This window comes from Muscardinus avellanarius (assembly GCF_963383645.1).
Source record: "Muscardinus avellanarius genome assembly, chromosome: 12".
NCBI classification, from domain to species: domain Eukaryota; kingdom Metazoa; phylum Chordata; class Mammalia; order Rodentia; family Gliridae; genus Muscardinus; species Muscardinus avellanarius.
Window position 1 is genome coordinate 68888892 of NC_137798.1, and position 23245 is coordinate 68912136.

Below are 23245 nucleotides of genomic sequence, written 5' to 3' on the forward strand. Positions count from 1 at the left end.
TGGGGAAGGGGACGGCGGTCTTACTCCTGCTGTTGCTTTTATTTTCTTTTTCTAAGTTACACACACACACTCACTTATTTATTTATTTATTTTGGTTCTAGAGATTAAATCCAGAGACATTCTACCTCTGAGCCATACTCCCAGCCCTTTTATGTTTTTTATTTTGAAACAGTATTTTCTGGGTTGCTGAGGACTTCACTAAGTTGCTGAGGCTGACGTCGATCCTAAATCCTCCTGTCTCAGCCTCCCAGGTACTGGATTACAGATGTGTACCACCGTACCTGGCTAAATTATAAGTCTTTGTGCATATTAATTGTACAGAATTACAGCTTTCACAGTGATTTTCCATACCACATTATATTTTCCGACTAGAACCTATCGCCGGTGTTCTTCAGGGACTTCCGCTGCATCGTGTCCAAAGCCGAGCCAGTAACTTTCCTCTCACACCTTGCCTCCTCCTCGTCTCCATCTTGGTCATGAAAGGCATCACTGCCTCCCACTGCCCTTCCTCTCCTTCCCTCTTTGTTCCCGCTCAGCCCAGGGAGCCGTCTGGTCCTCTTCACTCTTCAGAACAGCTGCCCTTTCGTTCCTTCCCATCGGTCTTGCAGCTCAGCCCGAGTCTAGTAAGATATGGCTGTCTCTTCTCTCCCCACCCCCACCAGGGTTGGCCTTTAACTACAGATTTATGTCCCTGGCTCCCTGTGATGCTCAGGACAACTCAAAACTCCTTAGAAGGCCACTTAGCTCTTGCATAGTCTGGACCCAGGACACACCTTGGGTGGCCCCCTCTTGTGTCCTCTTCCCATCCTCAGAGACTCCTCCTGTTCCTCCCTCATCCTTCCTCGATGGCGCCCTTAACATGGGGCTGGCCTCATCCCTCACACTGCTTCACACTCTCTGCTAATTATTTGTGTGTTTACATTGCTGAGCCATGAATTCTTTTGGGGCTGACTTCCTCATCTTTTTCCCTCTCACCAGTAACTGCTACCATAGCCATTCTGCAGTGAATGGGCTGTAAGAGCGTGTCATTTAAGTCACACGCAGCTGTGACATTCTGATCCTTGTGGAACAGTCACAGACACTCACCTCCTGTCTCTGTCTCCCCCACCACCCTTAGGCTTGCTTTTCCAAGGAAGCCACTGCGTGCCAGCTCCATCACCACATGGACACGCTCCAGGCGCTGTGCACGGAGCTGACTTCACCAGAGAGTCAACAAGAAGTGAGGAGGGCGCTCAGGGATTATGAGCAAAAGATCGCAAGGCTTCTGAAGTGTGCTTCTGAGGTTGGCTCCACGCTGCAGACCACCGCGGGAAACACACCAAGAGACGAGTTAGTGCCTTCCGAGAATAGCCATGCTGGACGATCAAGCGGCACTGGGCACCGCCCATTCGCTTTGGGTCCCGTTTTCCTTACTGTATTATAATACGCAGTCTCGCTTCCCTTTCCAGGGGGACCATGACCACGACTGAGAATGGCGGAAGGGATTTCCCCAGCGAGGTGCCATTTGCAAAAACAGATAATCAGCCGTCAACTGAAAAGGTGTTAAATGTGGGTAATATGCTTGAAAAGTAAACTCAGTGTCAAAGGCAAAGTGTACAGCAGTCCAATTCAGGGTTGCTTTTAAGGATCTGATTTCTTTTCATCGGCTTACAAAACTTACAGAACTCAAGGAGCACTGTGTTTCATAGAGTTAGAATGCAGTGAACCAGAGCTGTGGCAAGCACACCCACACCTTGCTCTGAGGACACACAGGGGTTTCAAGCAGAGACCACTTTGGACCGTGGTGAAGATAGCTTGTGTTCAGGACTGTCGAGGATAGAAGAGGCTGAGCTTGGTCTGCACAGGAGACTTTATTTCATTGGGATAAATTAGTTTATTCATCATTCATCATTTGTCTTTTCATTAATATGTGTTTGTGTGTTTGACTTTCCTTGGGAATCCATTTTCTCAATTCTTTTTTTTTTTTTTTTTGGCGGTACTGGTGATGGAACATAGGGGCCTTCTACCTCCGAGCTATACCCCTGGTCCTCTTTTTTAGTCTTTATATGTGTGTGTGTGTGTGTGTGTGTGTGTGTGTGTGTGTGTGTGTGTATACATATATTTTTGTTTTGTTTTGTTTTGTTTTGGTGGTACTGGGGTTCCTGGAAGCCCTTCTACCTCTGGGCTACACTCCCAGACCCATTTTTTTTTTTTTTAAACAGGGTCCATGCTGGCTTCGAACCTGTGTGATCCTCCTGTCTCCGCCTCCCAAGTGCGGGGATTACAAGTATGTGCCACCATGCCTGGCTAGTCTTTATATTTTTGAAACAGGATCTCACTGAGGTTTGAAGGGCCTCGCTAAGTAGTTGAGGCTGTCCATGAACTGCCATCCTCCGGTTCCACCCCCAAAATGCTAAGATTACAAGTGTGTGCCACCATGCCCAGCCCTCAATTCTTAAAGTTAGATGAGTTGGCATCTACTGACTGTCATAGCATGTCATAGAGCATGTCAGGAAAGAAGGAGGTCCATTGTTTATCAAATGTCTGGGCTGGCCCCCCAGGCTTTGTCTGCTTTTGACTCTGCCGTGAGGTCTCAGTCAGAAGCGATGGAGGTTGAAAGGTTTCCTTTATCAATTAGAAGGTGAGTCTCGGCCTAGTAGATCCCGTCTACCCTATGGGAAGGCTTTTCTGAACTGAGAAATCTCAAAGATACTGCATTATCTTCTGGTTTGGAATATTTAATTAAAATCAATGATATATCTTTGAGAATAAAACATTTAACTTTTCCAGATAATTAAGTGTGTTTAAGATATTGTGTTTACTTTTTTTGCATATTTGTTTAGGCAATGGAACCCATTAAGAAATTTAGCCTGACATCAGAATTAACACCCCAACAAGAAGAAAGCATTGTGGAGAAGCAAGAGAAGGATCATAGTACATCTATAAACAGCCTGCAGGAGAGGTAACCTTTTTATTTTATTTATTCTTTTATTTTTTATTTTTGTGGGTCTGAGGATGGAACCCAGGGCTATTTGTCTTCCAAGCTACAACCCCCTGCCTATTTCTTATTCTTTATTTTGAAACAGGGTATAACTAAATTGCAGAGGGCCTCACTAATTAGCTGAGGCTGTCCACGAACCACGATCCTCCGGTCCCCATCTCCCAATTGCTGGGATTACAAGCGTGCGCCACCATGCCTAGTGAGGTAACCTCTTTTTAAACAACTGGGAAATTCACCAAAATCTTTTATAAAAAAGAATCTGTTTCGTTATATTTTTTTGTAAATGGGTTCTGGTTGCTGTGAGTCTCACTACACTACTGAGGCTGTCCTCAAACCTGCATTCCTCCTGTCTCAGCCTACCAAGTATTTGAATTATGAGCATGTGCCACCACTCCTGGCTGACAGTAATTTAAAAATTTTTTCGTTTCATTTTTTTAAAAATTAAGGGACATTTAGCTAGGCCTGGTGTAATCCCAGCATTTGGGAGGCTTAGACAGGAGGATGGTGGTTTGCAGACAGCCTCAGCTACTGACTGAGGCTCTTTGCAACTCAGTGAGACCCTGTTTCAAAATAAAGAATAAAAATATAGGACCAGGGGTATAGCTCGGAGGAAGAATGCCCTTGGGTTCCATCCCCAGTACCACAAAAAAATAATTAAGTGGCATTTTAATTTTTTCCCCAGGTATGATACAGACAAAGAGATTCTTGAACTTCACCTGCAGGACAACAAGTTCAGGATTATTTCTGATTTCTCTACTGAAGAAGAAAGCAGTAGTGCTTGTCTGCAGGATAAACTGACAGATCTACAGGTAACTGCCAAAAATATTATTAGTTTTCTCTAGTGAACTTTTATTAGAAAATAATACCTGATACACACCTGTAATCTCAGCTACTTGAGAAATCAAGGCAGGAAAATTGTATAGTTGAGGCCAGCCCGGGAAACGTAGAGAGATCCTATCTCAAAATTAAAAGAGCTGGGGATATAGCTTAGTTGTGGAGCACTCCTGAATTCAATCCCCAGTATCACAAAAACAAACAAAACCAGATGTGGTCATGCACAACTGTATTCCCAGTACTTGGTTCAAGGCCAGCTTCAGCAAACTGATGTTCTTTTGAAATAAAAAATAAGTTAAATAGGGCTGGAATTGTAGCTCAGAGGTAGAACACTCCTGCTTAAATTCCTAGAACCACCACCACAATAAGAAACAAAAACAAACTGGCAGGCGTGGTGGCGCACATTTGTAATCCCAGCATTTGGGAGGCTGAGACAGGAGGATCATGGTTCGCAGGCTGTGGAGATTCCTCTCTGGGACTTGGGAGGGAGAGACATGAAATGATGGACCCGGACAATTGCCTCTTGTCTTGCAACTGACAAAATTTATTCTCCAAAACTAAGTTTTTATACCCTTCTCCATTTAGGCTAATTATCAAATCCTCATGAGAAAGAGTAAATACCAAAATACAATGGTGGGGTATTAAGTGAAGGACATGTAAATCACTAAGATACAATCATAAGCAAGACAAAAGGAAAACCTGTGACATTACAGGTCTTGTGATTAGGATCAGCCCCATGTTTACAGGTCTTGTGATTAAGATCAGCCCCCTGCCCTCACTGGTGGACAGGAGTCACACCCAGTTTTGGAGGATCAGACCTTCCCTAGAATCTCCTTTAACTCTTTCGGAACCTTTCATCCATGTCCTCTATCAGCAGGCAGCCTCACCTACTTAGTGAGGCCCTTTCCAATTAAGACCCTATTTCAAAATAAAGAATAAAAAATAGGGCTGGAGGTGAGTGCAGAGGTAGAATGCCTTTGGGTTCCATCCCGAATACCACAGCAAAACAAAAACAATAACAACAAAAACACAAGTGTAGCTATGCACAATATTTCCCAAGAATTTTTTTGTTGCAGTGTATTTCTAATATTACTCTATTCTAGAAAATTGTTTTTCAAGAACCAAGCCTAGTTAAGACTTTGGTTCAGGGTCTGATTTTCTGCTTATGCTCCAGTCTGCTATTCCAGTTATACTGCCTGATGAAGTTTTTATTTTGTGGGAGGCTTCAGATGAACTGGTCAAAACTACTGTGAGCTGGGTGTGGTGGCACACGCTTGTAATCTCAGTACGTGGAGGCTGAGACAGGAGGATTGCGGTTCATGGCTAGCCTCAGCTAATTAGTGAGGGCTTCTGCAATGCAGTGAGACCCTCTTTCAAAGTAAAGAATAAAAGTAAGGCTGAAAGTGTAGCTTAGAGGTAGAATGCCCCTGGGTTTCATCCCCAGTATTAAAGAAAAAAAAAAAAAAGAAAGAAAGAAAATGAAAAAAAGAAAAAGAAAATACTATGTTTTAAGGCAGTTTCAAATTCTTCCAGGTTGCTCCAAAATTGATAAAGTAGTGAGTGAATATTTGTTCCAGTCATTCATCATCTCAACCCAGTTGTCACATTTCTTAAAATTGCTGTAAGGTAGCCGGGCGTGGTGGTGCACGCTTGTAATCCCAGTGCTTAGAAGGCTGAGACAGTAGGATTGCATAGATTCGAAGCCAGCCTCAGCTACTTAGTGAGGCTCTCAGCAACTTAGTGAGACCCCTTTTCCAAATAAAATATGAAATAGGTCTGGGAGTATAGACCAGAGGTAGAAAGCCCCTGAGTTCCATCCCCAGTACCACCAAAAAACAAAAAACACAAAAAAATTGCTGTAAGGTAGACCAGTTGCTGACTGATATTTGGTAACAAGGGCCAGACGGTGGAGAGAGTGTTCAGTTTAAATGGTGAATCCTATTCCTAGAAATGCTTTAGAGAAAGTATTGCCTTAGAATAGGTGCTACAGGAAAACAAAACAAAACAAAGCAACCTATTGGAGGTTGGCGTACGCACTGTAAGTCCTGTGAATAGATGTCCTGATTATTTTGAACACTATCTGTGCAGCTTTCTTGTTGCGTGTATCCGAGTGCCTTCGTAAACCCTCTGGGGTGCATCCTCCAATGTCCTCCTATGTTTTCTAGTCTCCTTCGTTTTACCAGCTTTCAGTCACACGCCGTCATCTGGTTCCCCTCTAGTTTTCAACTAAATAAGCCAAATTTATATGATAAATCTCTAAGCTCCGAGTGATTGATTTAGCATGTTTTCATCACAATTAAGAAACTGTCTTGAGACTTTTCCTCTATGACTGAATGAGTCATGTAAAAAAGCTCTATTAATCCTCGGGGAAAGTGAAGAACAAATTATTCTGTTGAAGCTGTGTATGGTGGTGCGCACCTATAATCCCAGAGACTGAGACAGGAGGCACATAGGTTCAAGGCCAGTCTTGGCAACTTAACAAGACCCTGTTTCAAAATAAAAAATAAAAATAAGGGGGTAGAGGTATAGCTTAGAGGTAGAATACCCCTGAGTTCAGTTCTCTCTCTCTCTCTCTCTTTCTCTATCTCTCTCTCTCTCTCTCTCTCTCTCTCTCTCTCTCTCTCTATATCTCTATATCTCTATCTCACTCTCCTCAATAGAATTCATAAGTAATGTTTTTACAAAACAAAAAGATAACAAGCAAGAATAGTATAAAATTATAGATGCTTATTTATAAACCATAAATTAGATTCATTCCTTTCTATTGTGTGTAGACACAGATATGGGTCACTCTAATTTTGTTTTAGTTTAAAACGTAAGAAAAATTTACTAGCTACAGGAAATAGAATATCTGTTCTTCCATTCATACATATCTTTCTGAATTGTATCCTCTGAGTCCATTTTAGGGGAAAGGATTTGGGACACCTCTGAAAGCCATATTGTCAGCTCCCTTCAGGTCACTGAACGGGCTTTCTGAGAGCCCGAACATCATTACTCCCTGTAGGGATAGTTCATTTGTAGATGGTTGGAAAATACTGTAAAGCACACTTTCATGAGAAACCTTGTGTTTGTGCCCGTAATTGGTGAATATCTCCATTTGGAAGAACACAATAATTTTGTTGATTAACCACTAGTTGATGAACTAATTTATGCTTTTTATCTAGGTCTTAAAAAATGAAACTGATGCCTGCTGGAAAGAGTTTGAAATCACTTCGCTGAAATTAGAAAGTCTTGTGAGTGACATGGAGAAGCCTGTGATAATTAAGGAGAGAGAGAGATTAAAGAGAAAAGAAAGTGAGCTTCAGAAGCCTCTTAATAACAGGTATAAATATGAAATCTATGAATCATGAATTTAATAAGTCTACAAAACTTTTAGCCAAGGCTACTATTATATTAAACATGTGACTTTATTTAGTTGTTACACCATAAGCAAGATTAACATTATTGTGTCAGCTTTCTATTGCTCTGACGAATACCTCAGATAAATTAACTTAAAAAGGAAAAAGAAAGCTGGGCGTGGTGGCACACGCTTGGAATCCCAGCACTCAGGAAGTAGAGACTGGAGGATCGTGGTTCACAGACAGCCTCAGCTACTTAGTAAAGCTCGTTGCAACTCAGTGAGACCCTGTTTCAACAATAAAAAGACTTAAAAAAAAAAAAAGAGTAAAAATAGGGCTGGGAGTGTAGCTAGGAGGTACAGTGTCCCTCGGTTCCATCCCTGGTACTGCAAAAAAAAAAAAAAAAAAAAGGGAAAGATTATCATTGCTTACAGTTTCAGTATTTTCAGTTCATGGTCATTTGGCCTTTGCTTCAGGGCTAAGGAGGCACAGTATATCATGGTGGGAACTTGTGGCAGAGAAACCCTCCATTCCCAACAGCTAGGGATCAAAGAGACAGAAGTGATGGGTCTCCAGGAACCACTTCAAGGGCACAACACCCTGGTGTCTGACTAACTTGTGCTAGGCCCCACTGTCTAAAGATTTCACTGGCTGCGAACACCACCAAGCCAAAGACCAAGCTGTTAAGACATAGGCCTGTAGGGGAGATCCAAACTGTAGTGATTATGGTGGGCCTTTTACTGATGAAACAGACAGGTTAAATAATGTAGCCAAGCTACATTGCTAGTCAGGCCCTTATTTGGAACGTAGGTCTCTCTCCAGCTCTCAGGCCGTGCTCTTCCCACCATCTCCCCCTGGGCATGCATTTGCTGCCCAGGAATATAACTTCTTAGGGCATTGACTTCATTCCCAAAATGACACTACTTTACTATCGCATTTCCCTAAGATATGTGTTCCCAGTGCATATCCCCACTTTTTATAGTAAGTAGTGGAGAGGCTCAGAGCCTATATGCTACTTACCCATGTTTTAGTTTGTTATTGTGCGTTTTATTATCAGCAAAGCCCAGCTTTTGAACCCCATTATGTTTCCATCCTTATACTATGGAGTAATATTTGTAATTTGGAAATATAATAAATTCAGCCAGGCGTGGTGGCGCACGTTTATAATCCCCGCGCTTGGGAGGTGGAGACAGGAGGATCGCGCAGGTTTGAAGCCAGCCTTGCTGGCTTAAGAGACCCTGTTTCAAAAAAAAAAAAAAAAAAAATAGGTCTGGGCCTGTAGCCCGGAGGTAGAAGGGTTTCCAGGAACCCCAGTACCACCCAAAAAAAAAAAAAAAAAAAAAAAAAAAAAAAAGAAAGAAAGAAAGAAAAAAAAGAAATATAATAAATTCTTTTCATAGTCATGATAAAATAATGATGAGCTTTCTTGGTCACCAAGTCAAAGTTAAATTACAGTGGGTGTTTTTAGTTCTCAAGAGAAGGAAATGCTTAGTATGTTTTAACAACAATTTTCTATTCCGTGGGTATCAGGATGCTTTTGAGACCAAAAGAGAAACCATTAATAATGATATGGAAACAGCAGAAATTAGTTGAAGTTGTCTTGGGCCAAAAGGAAGCGGAGTTAACCTGGATCTGGTGTCTCTTACTACTTGATGTTTGTTGAATGAATGAGCTGATGGATCAATGGGGGGGATATTTGGATATAGCCAGCGATTCTTGTTTTGGCATTCTAGATTGGTGGGTTTGGGTTTTAATGTGGCAGTTGGTAGATATCTTTATATGTCTTTTGTTGGGTAGTGTTTCCTCTTCTTGGTTAAGTAGTGGTGTTAGAATGAAGTCTCTGTAGGGTAGCTCTCTGCCGTGGACCCCTCATGTCTGGTTTTTTGCCCAGGATGGAGTCTCTAGAGATGGCACTGCAGGCCGTGTTACCAGTGGAGGAGGAGACGCTCATCCTGTGCGGCTCGGACCTGCCCCTCCATCACGTGACCGTTCAGGAGTTTCACCTCAGGGATGCAGATGGAATTTACCAAAACTTGAAGGTAAATATTGATTTCACACCGTGTGTTTACAAAACGGATCCACCCTCCAGTGATTTGTAGGTGTTTATGGATTTTAATGATTTATCATAATTTGTATTTAGAACGTAAGCAATGACTTAAAAATCTTCAATAATTTAGACTTATTTTTTTCCCCTGATACTGGGGATTGAACTCAGGTGCATTCTACCTCTGAGCTCTACCCCCAGCCCTGTTTTATGTTTTATTTAGAAACGGGGGTCTCACTAAGTTGCTGAGAATGGCCTCAAACCTGCTATCCTCATGTCTCGACCTACTCAGTTCTGGGAATCACAGGTATGCACCACCACTCCCAGCTCTAGACTTATTCTTCAGTACTCAATTCCCTTTTTTCTCACAAATTCAGAGGTAGGGCCAGGCATGGTGGCACACGCTTGTAATCCCCGCGCTTGGGAGGCTGAGACAGGAGGATCGCGCAGGTTCAAAGCCAGCCTCAGCTACTTAGTGAGGCTCTCAGCAACTTAGTGAATAAAATAGGTCTGGGAGTATGGCCCGAGGTAGAAAGCCCCTGGGTTCCACCCCCAGTACCACCAAAAAAAAAAAAAAAAAAAAAAAATTCAGAGGTAGATAGTGTGGAGTAAATAATGGGATATTTTCTTTGAATTCAAAATGAAGTTTTTTTGGGTGGGAGTACTGCCATTGAACTCAAAAGCATTCTACATCTGAGTGATACATCCTAGGTCTTTTTAGTGTTATTTTTTATTTTTTTATTTTTGCAATACTGGGGAGGGAACCCAGGGGCATTCTATGTCTAAGCTACACCCTCAAGCCTTATTTTTTATCCTTTATTTTGAAACAAGTTGCACAGGCTGGCAGTGAATCGTGATCCTCCTGTCTCAGCCTCCAAATGCTGGGATTACAAGCATGTGCCACCACGCCCAGCTTTAATTTTTATTTTGAAACAGGATCTTGCTAGGTTACTGAGGCTGATTTTTTTTTTTTTTTTTTTAGACTGAGGATTGAACCGGGGATTTTCTACCTTCCGAGCTATACCCCCAGTCCTATTTTGTATTCTTTATTTTGAAACAGGGTCTCACTAAGTTGCGGAGGGGCTCACTAAGTAGCTGAGGCTGGCCGTGAACCTGTGATCCTTCTGTTTCAGCCTCCCAAGTACTGGGAGTACAAGCTGAGGCTGATTTTTGGATCTGTGATTCTCCTGTCTGAGCCTCCCAAGTGCTGGGATGATAGGCATGCACTACCATACCCAGCTTAAATGAAACCTTCTTTATGAATGTGTTTTTCAATTATTGAATTCCTAAATATCATATTAATAGATTTAAATTGACACAGTCTTCAGTTTACCTATTTCAGATCTCATCTTAAAATATACATATATATTATTTTTCAGATTATAGACTAGATCTCTTGACTGCTTATCTCTATTGTAAAGCAATATACCTACATACTTATTTTTATGGAAGGTGTCGTGAAACATCAGGAAGGCTATCAGAAAATGACAGCTTAGCCATCGGATCATTAGTAATTAAAATGTTTCCTCATGTTGAAACTGTCAGCTTTGGTTTAAACTCACAAATATTTCTCTAGATAAATCTAGCCATGTGGGGGGAATTCGTTTCTCATAAGCCTTTTTTCTTTTTTCGCTTCAGTCTTTTTTTAGCTTTTTAATTTTGTATTTTAGAATACCCAAGATTCCATAGCGAAACAGATTGAAATATGTACCAATTTAGAAGACCCAGGCCATGTCATCTTAAAGGATCTACACCCGTTCGATCTGTGTGCCACACAAAGCATTCTGCTGAAATGCAAAACCCAACTCAAGGAAATGTACCTGAAGGTGCAGATGAGCAAAGAGGCCCTAAGAGCCCTGGAGGGGTTTTTGGCTTCTCTACAAACAGCTCAGCTCTCAGACCTTTCAGCCTCAGATGCACAAGTGGCACCAGAAAATACGGAGGGAAAAATTCATCTGTTCAAAGACAAGGCCAGGCGTTTGGATGAACGCTTGAAGGTGCTTGATCTCAGCTTCAAAGATGCCACACGAGGTGAAGACACCACCTGCGAAAAACTCCTTGCCGCCTGGTCAAGAAGGTTGTCAGAGACCCCTGGCTATGGCTCACAGGAGGAAAGCACTGAGGAAAGCGAGCTGCTGGAGGCCTGTCGATCCAAAAATGCTGAGCTCCTTAAGAATATTCAAGAGTTGCAGAATCAAATCAGTAGAATTGGTCTTAAGGATCCTACTGTCCCAGCTGTAAAACATCGGTAAGAACAGTTTGGTTTCTACCCATTTCTATTCAAGGTGAGGCTTTTCTATATTCCCAGGTACGTTAGGGAACACAACTGCATCTATGGCTTTCTAGTTCACTCTGTCTTTCAAATTAGTGTTCAGCATTCTTTTCAGTAAACTTTCCACGCAAGCTTCCTTTTTATTGATATGATGCTGGTTAATCAGCATTTTGACTGCTGTGACATGCAAAACTATGGTAAGAAGGGTTCTATTTGGGGCTTTACAGTTCAAAACTTACAGTCCATGTTAGGCTGGGTCACAGCTGCGGAGCTCAGAATATGGTGGCGGAGGGGAAGCTGCTCTCAGCTCATGGCAGAGGGAACAGAGTGAGAGGGAGGATGGCGGAGAAACTGCAGCAAGTCTGCTCAGGAAAGACACTACATCCCCAGCTAAGTCCCCAGCAACCCACCAGCAGCCATGGCCCACCTCCAACCCTGGCTGCACTGGTAACACACCAGAGTTTGAGGGACATCTTAAATCCAAACCATAATGGATGCTTTTCTAATGTGTTAGGTAATTTTTAAAAAATCTCTTTGAAATGTATCTTCTCCTGAACGAAGAAGGGTGAAGTAAGATAATGTATAGGGGACGCCACTCACTTCAGTGTCTCCTGTACCTCTGTGTGTGTATTATGGCGCCCCCTTAAGGACAGAACGGGCACACCCCACACATTTGCTATTGAAGGAGCCGAGGCGGAAGATGCCACAGTGCGTCTTGGACTTCCTTAGTTACTTGCTTTTCTCTTCTTCTCCTGCAGGATTAGGGTGGTACTGAGTGGGAGGGCTTGTGGCTGGGTTTCAGAGACAGCTAAGGTCAGTGTAATAGTAATGTATAAATGAGAATATTGTGTTTATAAGTAATAAATTAATTATTAGCATTGCTATTCCTAGAGGAAATATGTATTGTTTGCCAGGTACTCTTAGGTATAACTGTTGAAAAGTAAGACAGAAATTCTTGCCCCTTGTTGAGTTTATTGTCTCCTAACAGGAATAAGATCTTTGGTATGTCTGCGGTTATAAAACCTCTGGAGAAAGAACTAGGGAGGGGAGGGAGGAGGAAGTTAAAATTTAATCGGGTCATCAGGGAAGGCTTTACTGAGGTGACCTTTGAGTCAAGTGCGGTGCAGGAGCAAGCCAGGTGGCCACCTGGAGGCAGAGGGTCGTGGGCTGCGGGGTGGGTCGGGACAGCATGTGAGGAGCCGAGAGGTACAGCAGGAGGGGAAGAGATGGCACAGGTGCCAGGGAGCTTAGCTCACATTGTTGCTTATGGTTTTGTATATTTTATTATTTTCATTTAAAACACTTAACTAGTATTCTTGCAATGCCCAGGGCCTCCTGAACTCTGTAGTAGAAACGTGTAGCTTTGGTGTTCACCTCATGCAGACAAATGGAGACCAGCGCGGTCCCCCAGATCACCCACATTGTGTCGAGTCAGGTCCATTAACAGTTGGCCGATATGCTTTTCTCATTCTTAATCAAGGAAAAAAGCACTCACGAGGCTGGAGAAGGATCTAGATGGGTATGAAGAAGAGAAGAAAGACTTAGAAGAAATGGCCCGTTCTCTTCCACAGTTCAAAGATGGCAGAGAGAAAACTCTGATTCAACAGTGCCAAAATACGGCAGTCCTGTGTGAGCACGCGAGGGCCTCCATCGCCGAAAGGTAAGAGAAAGCCATTCCTGCCCGCATCTGAAAGATTATATACAATGTTTTAAAAAATTATTTATTTTTGCGATACTAGGGATCGAACCCAGGGACATTCTATTCCTGAACTACACCTGCAGCCCTATTTTATTTTTTATTCTGAAGCAGGGTCTTGCTCAGTTGCTGAGGCTGGCTGGGAACCTGCAGGCCTCCTGTTTTATCCTCCTAAGTGCTGGGGATATGGTGAACCACACCATGCCTGGTGTGTGTTTTGAAATGTTGGTGTTGAAGACACATCTCGCGGACCTGATGGGGCAAGCGGGCTTCACAGAGTCACGAGGCCAGTGTCTGCCAGGGGTGGTTCTGGCAGCTCTCGACCCTGCCCTCCTCCGTGGCTCGGGCCACTTGCCACTCTGTCTCCCTGGGGAAGCACAAGACCCACTTGCTGTGGGAAGTCCCCATGTGCCGGGCCTCCCTGTGGCTTCCCCTTACTGTGCTTTCTCTTGGCGGCCCCTTCCTCGTCCTCTATTCAGGTTCCATCTGTCGACCCCTCCTGTGTCTTACCAGAACCCACGTGTTAAGAGGTCAGGAGAAAGACTGTGCTGTTTGATCTGGGCCACTTCTGAGTTTACAGAGGACAGACTTGAGGTCCAGAGAGACTAAAAGAACTTCCCTGAGTCATACAACCAATTAGCACCCTGCCATACTAGAATCTGGGGTGCTAACTGCCACCTTCTCTGACCCACTTTCCTTTTATAAAAGGTCTGAATCCGGAATGAGTAGAATAGAATAGATATCCCCTTAAAACACCTGTGACTCAGCCAGGCTGGGTGGCACATGTCTGTAATCCCAGAGACAGGATTGCACGCTTGAGGATGGCCTCGGCAACTTAGTGAGACACTGTTTCAAAAAATAATAAAAAATAAAAAGAAAATAAAAAGGGTTAGGGGTATAGCTCAGGGGTTGAGTTCCTGAGTTCAATCTCCAGTACCACACACACACACACAAAAAAAAAAAAAGAGAAAAAAAAACACAAAATAAACCAACCTGTGAGTCACTGAGTTATTCTAAGTATCTCTAAGAGTAATTCACAGAGCACTGTTGTCCAAGATGTCCTTTGGTTAATGTGAAAACATGTTGCTGATTCTGTAGGGCATTACTCCTGTATTTCTCTCCAGAGTTTTTCTATTAACTTTTTTTTTGGACTGGAGATTGAATCCAGAGGCACTCTACCACTGAGCTGTACCTCCAACTCTTTTTTTTAAAAATTTTATTTTGAAACAGGGTCTCAATAAGTGGCTGTGGCTGGGTGCCACCCTGAGATCCTCATGTCTCAGCCTCCCAAGTACTGGGATTACAGGCATGCGCCGCTGCCACTGTATCTATTAGCTTTTACAGATTGATCTGGTGACAGTTACATATTAATATGTAATCTAAATTACATATGAATCCAGTGACTACTTATACTCTCTCTTGGCCAGATGAACATATATGTCATCATTCTTGGGTAATATTGGTAAAACAATATAATAAGCTGGGTTGAAAGAAAATGTTATTTATTTATTGATACTGAAGACAGACCTATTTTATTGTAATGTTTCAAAACAGGGTCTCACTGAGTTGCTTAGGGCCTCGCTAGGTTGTTGAGGCTGGCTTTGAACCTGTCATCCTCCTATCTCAGCCTCCCACATTGCTGGGATTGCAGGTATGCACCACCAGGCTTTATTACGATTTAGTAGTCATTATTGCAGGATACTTACCAAGAGAACTAATGTTTTTGTTGTTTTCAGACATTTAGCTTTTTTTACTTTTTACTTTTTTCCCCCTCTTCATAGTCTTGAACAATGCGGAAGAGTTCTGGAGCTCCTAAAACAATATCAGAATTTTAAAGGTGTCCTGACAGCCTTGATTCAGAAGGAGGAGAATGTCATCTCCCTGCAGGCTTCCTACATGGGGAAGGAGAACCTGAAGAAGAGAATCGCAGAGGTGAGTCCACGTTCCCAAAGAAAACCTCTGCCCAGTGGCCTCTCTTAGCAGCCTGTGGGCAAAGAGAGGGTATTATGAATGTCAGTTTTGGTACTTGGTTTAGAAAAAGTTCCTAATGACGATTTTACTGGATACTAGAAATTTATTGAATTTATCATCAGAGCTTAAAAAATTCAGTCCCTAAGTAGTTGGATACTGGGTTGCTTCTGTTTGGGTTTTGGTTCTGGAAGCATGGTTCTGCCAGAGCCTGGAGTCACCCTCCGTGCTGTGTCTGTGAGGTTCCGACAGCCCCTCTACAGCCTGCTGGGAGGACATTTGAGACTTCAGCGCAGGCCCGAGAGGAGGCAGATGGTAGAAAGCACCACTCCTGTGAACTCACGAGGGAAGAATTCTGTTTCTACTTACTTGTTTCCTGTACATATGTGTGAGCTTAATTTCTACATTGTTTCTACTCTGTGCATAGCCTCACCCATCACAGCTTTCGTATTCTAAAAAGAATAACGTATTTTGGACACTAGATGTCATTATTTTCTATGATTTTACGTACAGTAGCCATCAACAAGAGTGGCTGAAGAGTGCAATAGCTAGGAAAAAAGCACACACCACACTGCACCGTATGACCGCAAGTCAGAGAGCTGCTCTTCTGATTGGTTTTTGAGGATTAAGCTCGCACGTGACGTCAAGATGCCACGGGTGAGCTGGGTGTGGTGGTGCACGCTTGTAATCCCAGTACTTGGGAGGCTAAGACAGTAGGATCACTGGTTCGAGGCCATCCATCAGCAATCTGGTGAGGCCTTCCGCAATGTAGTGAGACCTTGTTTCAAAGTAAAGAATAAAAAATAGGAAGTCGGGCACAGGCTTGTAATCTCAGCATTCGGGAGGCTGAGACAGGAGGATTGTGGTTTGCCAACAGCCTCAGCAACTTAGGTCCTTTGCAACTCAGTGAGACGCTGTTTCAAAATAAAAAATAAAAAATTGGGTGTAACTTGGAGATTGAATGCCCCTGGGTTTTGTGTGTGTGTGTGTGTGTGGGGGGTATTGGGAATTGAACCTAGGGATATTCTAACTCCAACCTACACTCCCAGCCATTTTAATTTTTTAATTTTTATTTTGATACAAGGTCTTGCTAGGTTGCTGAGAGTCTTGCTACATTGCTGAGGTTATTCTTGAACCTGCAATCCTCCTGTCTCAGCCCCCAAAGCATTGGGGTTACAGGTGTGTTCCACTATGCCGCTAGATGGTGTTTTTTAATGCACTGGTGGAGAAACGTAAAATAAAAACTAAAAATCCTTTCTACTGTGTGTTTCATTATTATAATTGTTGACCATTGGTGTGTGTAGATTTTGAATTCTTATTGTTCCTCTAACATAAGCATTTTCTACATGTTTGTTTATACATATGTGAAAATTAAGAATTTATGTAGAATATTTTAAAATGATCTTTTAGAAAGTCTTAGTTATTAATCTATAGACTTTATGGGAGGAAGAAATCTTTTTCAAAACATTCCTCTTTTTTTGAAATAGATGCTTACCAAAGCAGAAAAAGCTGAAACTTTAGCCTAGAAGGAGAGGAGTTTGGGAGGAGGGTGAAGGGGGGAAGCCAGCGAAAGTTAAGTCTGTGCTCAATTCTGTGTGAGTACTTACAACAAGACTGGTAAGGTCATAGGCATAATGATTCATTATAAAGCTAGTGAGCAAAGTCAACCTTCAGTGCCAATATACCTCCATTTTATTAAGTTTTAGATTCTACCAATTATAAGAAAAAAACAGTTTACAGTCATAATCTGTCATTAATTGTAAGACACACACAATGAAGGTATTTTTTTGTTTGTTTGGTTTCTTTTTTGGTGATTGTTTACCCAGGGGCATTCTACCTCAGAGCTACAACTCTAGCTTGCTTGCTTGCTTGCTTGCTTGCTTGCTTGCTTGCTTGCTTGCTTGCTTGCTTGCTTTATTTATTTATTTATTTATTTATTTATTTATTTATTTATTTATTTATTTATTTTGTGGTACTGCGGTTCCTGGAAGCCCTTCTACCTCTGGGCTACACTCCCAGAACTATTTTATATTTTTATGTGGAAACAGGGTCTCTTAAGCCAGCGAGGCTCACTTTGAACCAGCACGATCCTCCTGTCTCCACCTCTCAAGCGCGGGGATTACAAGCGTGCACCACCACGCCTGGCTATTTTTTTTAATTATTCTGAAACAGTGTCTCACTAAGTTGCTGAGGGCCTCATTGAGTTGCTGAGACTGTTATTGACACTTCCATCCTCCTGCCTCAGCCTCCCAAATATTTGGCTTAAATTTTACTGAAGAATTCACTACATGCCAACATGTAGTGTCTCATTATAGGAATATATATATATTTCTCTATATATATTAGTTTCAGTGGTATGTTTACAGTTCTTGCAAGATAACTGTTAACCAAACTCTCTAATACTAAAAAAGAGGGTTTTTTTAAGTAATTAGGGTTAGATAAAAACCCACCTTTATAGTGACAGAATGTGGAATGATGTGGATTTAACTTAAAAATATGCAAACAGGCATTTAAATATTTGCTGACCATTTTATTATCTTTGTTTTGAACAGAATGCAGTGGCTTACCTAGTTCCACTTGTGGTCAAGAAGTCCTACTGATGATAGTTTCCTATAGTTCCTTTTTGGTTCTTTTCCCTTCCCCGCTCCCCTGTGTGGGAAGACTGAACCACTATATCACTAGCTGTACCACTGAGCTACACTCTCTGTCCCCCTATGGTTTTGTATTAAATAACATTAATACTTGTGGGGTTTTTCCAGATTGTTTTCTTTCTCTCTTTATCTCTTTCTTTCTTTGTATTGGGAATTGAACCCAGAGACATTTTACCTCTGACCTACAGCCCCAGCTTCTTAAAATTTTTCTATTGGTGCACTGTAGTCACACATCTTAATGGAGTACAAGATGGCAGAGACACGCATGCACACATCACTCAGGTTCTCACTGCATTGCCGAGGGTCTCACTAAATTGCTGAGTAAATTGGACTCAAACCTGCAATCTTTCTGTCTTAGTTTCCTAAGTACTGGAATTATAGGCATGCACAACCATGCCCAGCTTTCAACATTAATTGTAACCATAGATAAAGAATGTGAGCTTTTAATAAGTTATTTGTATTTATAATACTTACCAATATCTACTCATGTAAACATGCCCCATATAAAGAAATTATTATTATAAGTTTAATTTTTTTAGTGTTTTATGTAATGTTATATAGTAGAACAATATTTTTAGTAAGTTTGATAGTGTAAGGTTTAATATGTGGAGAATTCATAGAAATTAGTGAGGGAAACACTGGAATCCTAATGGTTTTTTGCATATAAGAAATAGAGAATTATTAATTTAGAAAGAGACAAATAGAATTCAACTTAAGGAGTTTCAAAGGATACCCAAGCTACTTTATAATCTTTTTTTTTCCTTTTTAGATTATTGTAGCTTTTGATAGTTAACAAAACCACTATTCTCATTGCTAGTAAAAGGGTTTATCATTCTGTTCTTTTAGAAAACACTTTGACAATATTATTCAAGATCTTTGAAAGTCTTTTTAACATTTGATAAAAATATTTCACTTCTAGGAACTGAAAATAAAGATGTAATCTATAATATGTAAAACTCTTAATTTCAAAGATTTTTATTGTAGTACTTTCACAAATTTACCAGTTTCTTTGTTCTTTACTGTTCTAATCATATCCCCTCCTCTAGAAAGACAAATTACCCCAGAAGCCAAAAAAATAATAATAAGCCATACCAACTGAGTCCAAATAAAAGTATTATGTATGCTTGAGGTTTTAAGTAATTATTATTCCTCCTACTAAAACGATGATGCTGCTGCTGCTAATGATAACTTGAGAGGCTGACGGCTTGGTCATTGTACGCCGGGTTCTCCAGCCTCTGTGAGTAGGAGAGAGAAAATAGGTATAAAATAGTGATCCCAAGGGGTGCTTATTCTTTTTATTGAACAGTAAGAAAAAATACAGGAAGCACAAAAAGAATTTTCTTCACGTTTTGAATTTTCATGACTACTGGTCCTGTTTACTCATAAACAGAGTCTAATTTGTATTTTGGAATTTGGACGGTCATATTGGCAACTTGCTTCTGTAAGAAGAAAAAAAAAGCGAGTTAGGAGTTTAGGAACGCTCCTAAGATTCCATGGCTAATAACAGGCAGGATCATTACTCAGGAAGATCTGCTTACAGTGTTCTGTTCAATCATGGCAAGGCACTGCCTGCTTTGGAAAAAATACTTGAAATAAATATTAATTAACTTTGCCATGCCCAACTCTTTATTCAACTATAAAAGCTTGGATACAAAAGGTATTTAAAAATTTAATACGTATTGGGGATGTAGTTCAGCGGCAGGATGCTTGTCTAGCATGAATGAGGTCCTGGATTCAACCCCTGGCACTTCAGAAAATAAATAAATAAAATTAATAAGATCTCTGTGATTAAGTAACCTTTAAGAAATGCTTAATAGTCTGGGATTTTCTTGTTTTATTGAAAATTCTGTATCTGTTATAGTGTCTAACATGGGCACCTTATATATTTGCTGAAATGTTACTTAGTATGAAAGATACAGACTTTTTAGTACATTGATTGTGTGTGTGTGTGTGTGTGTGTGTGTGTGTGTGTGTGTGTGTTACTGGAGATGGAACACAAGGGCTTTCTACCTCCAGGCTACACTCCCTGACCTATTTTATATATTTTATTTGGAAACAGGGTCTCACTAAGTTGCTAAGAGCCTCACTAAGTAGCTGAGACTGGCTTCAAACCTGCATAGTTCTCCTGCCTCAGCCTCCCAAGTACTGGGATTACAAGCCTGTGCTCCCACGCCTCGCTTCTTCTCAGATATTCGAAAGTGTCTTTAAAAAGGAAACATCTGTGCTGTCATTAACATATCTTCCAGTCAGTTTGGTGTGAATGAGGTGCTCTCTTCAGAAACTGTCTATGAAAGGCAGAAGGCGGGAATGTCAGGGCTGTTGAGAGATGTCAGAGGCGGTCTTTGCCTTTCCCCCTCCCCGCCGCTGTGGAACAAACCCACAGTTCCTGTGATGAAAATACTTTTTTTTACTCTTCTAAAATGTTCGTTCCTACTCTTCTTCTTCACCCAGTGGTAACTTGTGCCAACGTGACAGGCGATTTCTTTCCATGTAGAACACACACACACACACACACACACACACACACACACACACATTTTTTTATCATTAGGTTGCTAATATGTTGGAATTTGGGGCATTATACCAGTCTTGTATCATTCTTAGAATAAATGTTATTGGTCACTAGTGTTTGTTTTTATATATGTTGAATTCTATTTGCTGTTTTTGTGGTCCTGGAAATTGAACCCAGGGGTATTCTACCTACAAGCTCCACCCCAGCCCTATTTTTTACTCTTTATTTTATTTATTTATTTTTGGTGGTACTGGGGTTCCTGGAAACCCTTCTACCTCCGGGTTACACTCCCAGACCTATTTTATATATTTTTTAAATTTGGAAACAGGGTCTCTTAAGCCAGTGAGGCTGGCTTCGAACCAGCGCGATCCTCCTGTCTCTGCCTCCCAAGCGCGGGGATTACAAGCATGCGCCACCACGCCCAGCCTCTTCTTTCTTATTTTATATTGTCTTTCTCTGTGTTTTTTATTTGTTTGTTTGTTTTGCTTTGCTTTGTGGCACTAGGGATTGAACCCAGAGGCATTCTACCTCTGAGCTAAACCCCCAGCCTGATTTTATTTATTTGGAAATAGGATCTCACTAAGTTGTAAAGGGCCTTGCTAAGTTGCTGCGGCTGGTTTCAAACCTGTGATCCCCCTGTCTCAGCAAGTACTGGGATTACAAACGTGCTCCACCATGCCCAGCCTTTCTGTGGTTTTGAAATCAGCATAAAAATGACTTTTATATAATGAACTGGGAATAATCACAACTCTTCTGTTTTTAGAAAAGATTGTTTATAATTGGCATTTACTTCTCTTTAAACGTTTGCACCTATAGATTTCTTTTGGGCAAGTTTGCATGTTATGCATATGTTATATCTTTAGCATGAATAGGGTTATTCATGTTATGTATTTAATGTTGGCTGGATTGTGGTAATTCGTGGTTTGCAAGGTATTTGTCTATTTTAGCTAAATTCTCAAATTTAAGTTTGTAGAGTTATTTAAGGCATTCCCTTAACATCTTTTTGATGTTTGTGGTAATATTCCTTGTTCAACCTCTAGTACTGATATTTCTTGCTTCTCTTTTGTTATTTAATGGTTTTGCTAGAAATTTGTCCGTTTTATTTTTTTAAACTAGTTTTTTGTTTTATTGATTTTTCACTAATATTCTTTAATTCATTTCTGCTTTTATCTTTATTATTGCCTCCTTTTTTACTTGCTTTGAGTTTATTTTTTGTGTGTGAGTTCTTGACGTAGTGTCTTGATTTGAAGGTTTTCCTCCTCTCTTATGTGTGCATTTAGCACCGTAGACTTCCCTCTCAGCAATGCCACACGTCCCATAGATTTTGATGTCTCATTTTCATTTTCATTCCACTTGCTGTATTTTAACATTTCCCCTGAGGTTTATTCTTTGACCAACATTTAGAAGGACAGTTGACCTTCCATGGGTTTGTCGTGTGCCGATTTGACCCACAGTATAATTGAACGTATTTTTAAAAAATTGTGCTCATGTTGAGTATGAATTAACTTTTAAAATGATCATTTTATTAACTATAGTATAATTATGTAACATTTACATTGTTTTAGTTATAAGTAATTCTTAACAATGACTGAAAAATATATCAGGATATTTATAGTGTATATGCAAATTCTGTGTCATTTTATATAGCTACTTGAGCATCTCTGGATTTTTCTGTCTGCTGGGAGTTCTGAAACTATTCCCTCATGGCTACTGACCAGAGGATGACTGGATTTTGTTTACTTTTCAAGCAACTGGAGACGTTCTTTTTGACAGAGTAGCGTTTCACCTTCCATGTTAGGAATGACGGCCTTAGGATCATGAAGATTAAACTTGAAGTCATGAAGACCTTTTCAAGTTTTTGTTAATTCAATGAACACTGACATTCTCTGACCTTAAAAATATTCCTATTGGAGCATTGTAGGTGCTATCATATTTTTACTCGATTGAATGAATCTGCCTTTTTTTTGGTAGAACCTTATTTCTCATGGGCCAGAAATATGGTTTTAGATTATTATTAATATTTCATGATATTGTGTATGAAGAAATTTGAGCACCAGATTACTAAGCCAGTGGCTAGGACTCTACAAACTCTTCCTTGAGAAAGTAAAATAATAAAAACCTGTTCAGAAAACAATGTAAGGAGGAATCACTCTTTATTATGATGTTGTTTTTATCATAAAACAGAAATAGTATTGTGATTCTTAGTAGTTTGTCTATGTCAGTATATCAAAACCACCTTTCATTTTTTCTTACAGATTGAAATGGTCAAAGAAGAATTTAATGAACATGTGGAAGTTGTGGACAAGATAAACCAGATCTGTAAAAACCTACAGTTTCATCTAAATAAAATGAAAACCTTCGAAGATCCCCCATTTGAAAAGGAGGCTAATGTGATTGTGGACAGATGGCTTGATGTACGTGATAATTTAATTGATTGCAAGTTCTATTTTTATGACAGTTGAGTTGATCCTTTTGGGGTATATCTATAATATTATTTTCTAGTTGATAAACTGTTTATTATAAAAATGTTCAAATAATAGAAAGTTTATAACTCAGGAATTAATTTAACCCCAGAGCTAGAAACTACTAACAAATGGGTCAGTGGTCTTCTAGATGTAAAAATACACACTCAACTTATTTAAAATAAACTAGCTATCTGGGCGTGGTAACACATGCCTAGGATCCCATTACTTGGGAGGCTGAGACAGGAGTATTGTAGGTTAGAGGCCAGTCTCAGCAACAAAAAGAGGATCTCTGCAACTTAGTGGAACTTTTGTTCAGCATTAAAAAGAAAATAGTCCTGGGCGTGTTGCTCAGAGGTAGAATGCCTCTGGGTTCAATTCCCAGTACCAAAATATCCCTACTACCAAAATAGATAAATAACTTAGTAGTATATTCATTTATGTACAGGACATTGATGTTCATCTATATACTTAATATGTTTTTGGTT

At 40.7% G+C, this 23245-nt stretch overlaps 1 protein-coding gene across 1 annotated transcript in view; it reads left to right on the top strand.

Moving 5' to 3' along the window:
- Positions 1 to 23245, top strand: part of LOC308271520 (nesprin-2-like) — a gene marked incomplete at its 3' end in the record, with an annotated part of 253796 nt that overhangs the window by 6229 nt on the left and 224322 nt on the right. Inside the window, exons 5-14 of the mRNA XM_080707904.1 lie at positions 1118 to 1329; positions 1449 to 1539; positions 2823 to 2941; positions 3663 to 3789; positions 6979 to 7136; positions 9044 to 9191; positions 10867 to 11444; positions 12949 to 13128; positions 14946 to 15096; positions 22551 to 22709. Of these exons, the coding sequence (XP_080564030.1) occupies positions 1118 to 1329; positions 1449 to 1539; positions 2823 to 2941; positions 3663 to 3789; positions 6979 to 7136; positions 9044 to 9191; positions 10867 to 11444; positions 12949 to 13128; positions 14946 to 15096; positions 22551 to 22709 (1923 nt within the window). The remainder of the gene's footprint in view (positions 1 to 1117; positions 1330 to 1448; positions 1540 to 2822; positions 2942 to 3662; positions 3790 to 6978; positions 7137 to 9043; positions 9192 to 10866; positions 11445 to 12948; positions 13129 to 14945; positions 15097 to 22550; positions 22710 to 23245) is intronic.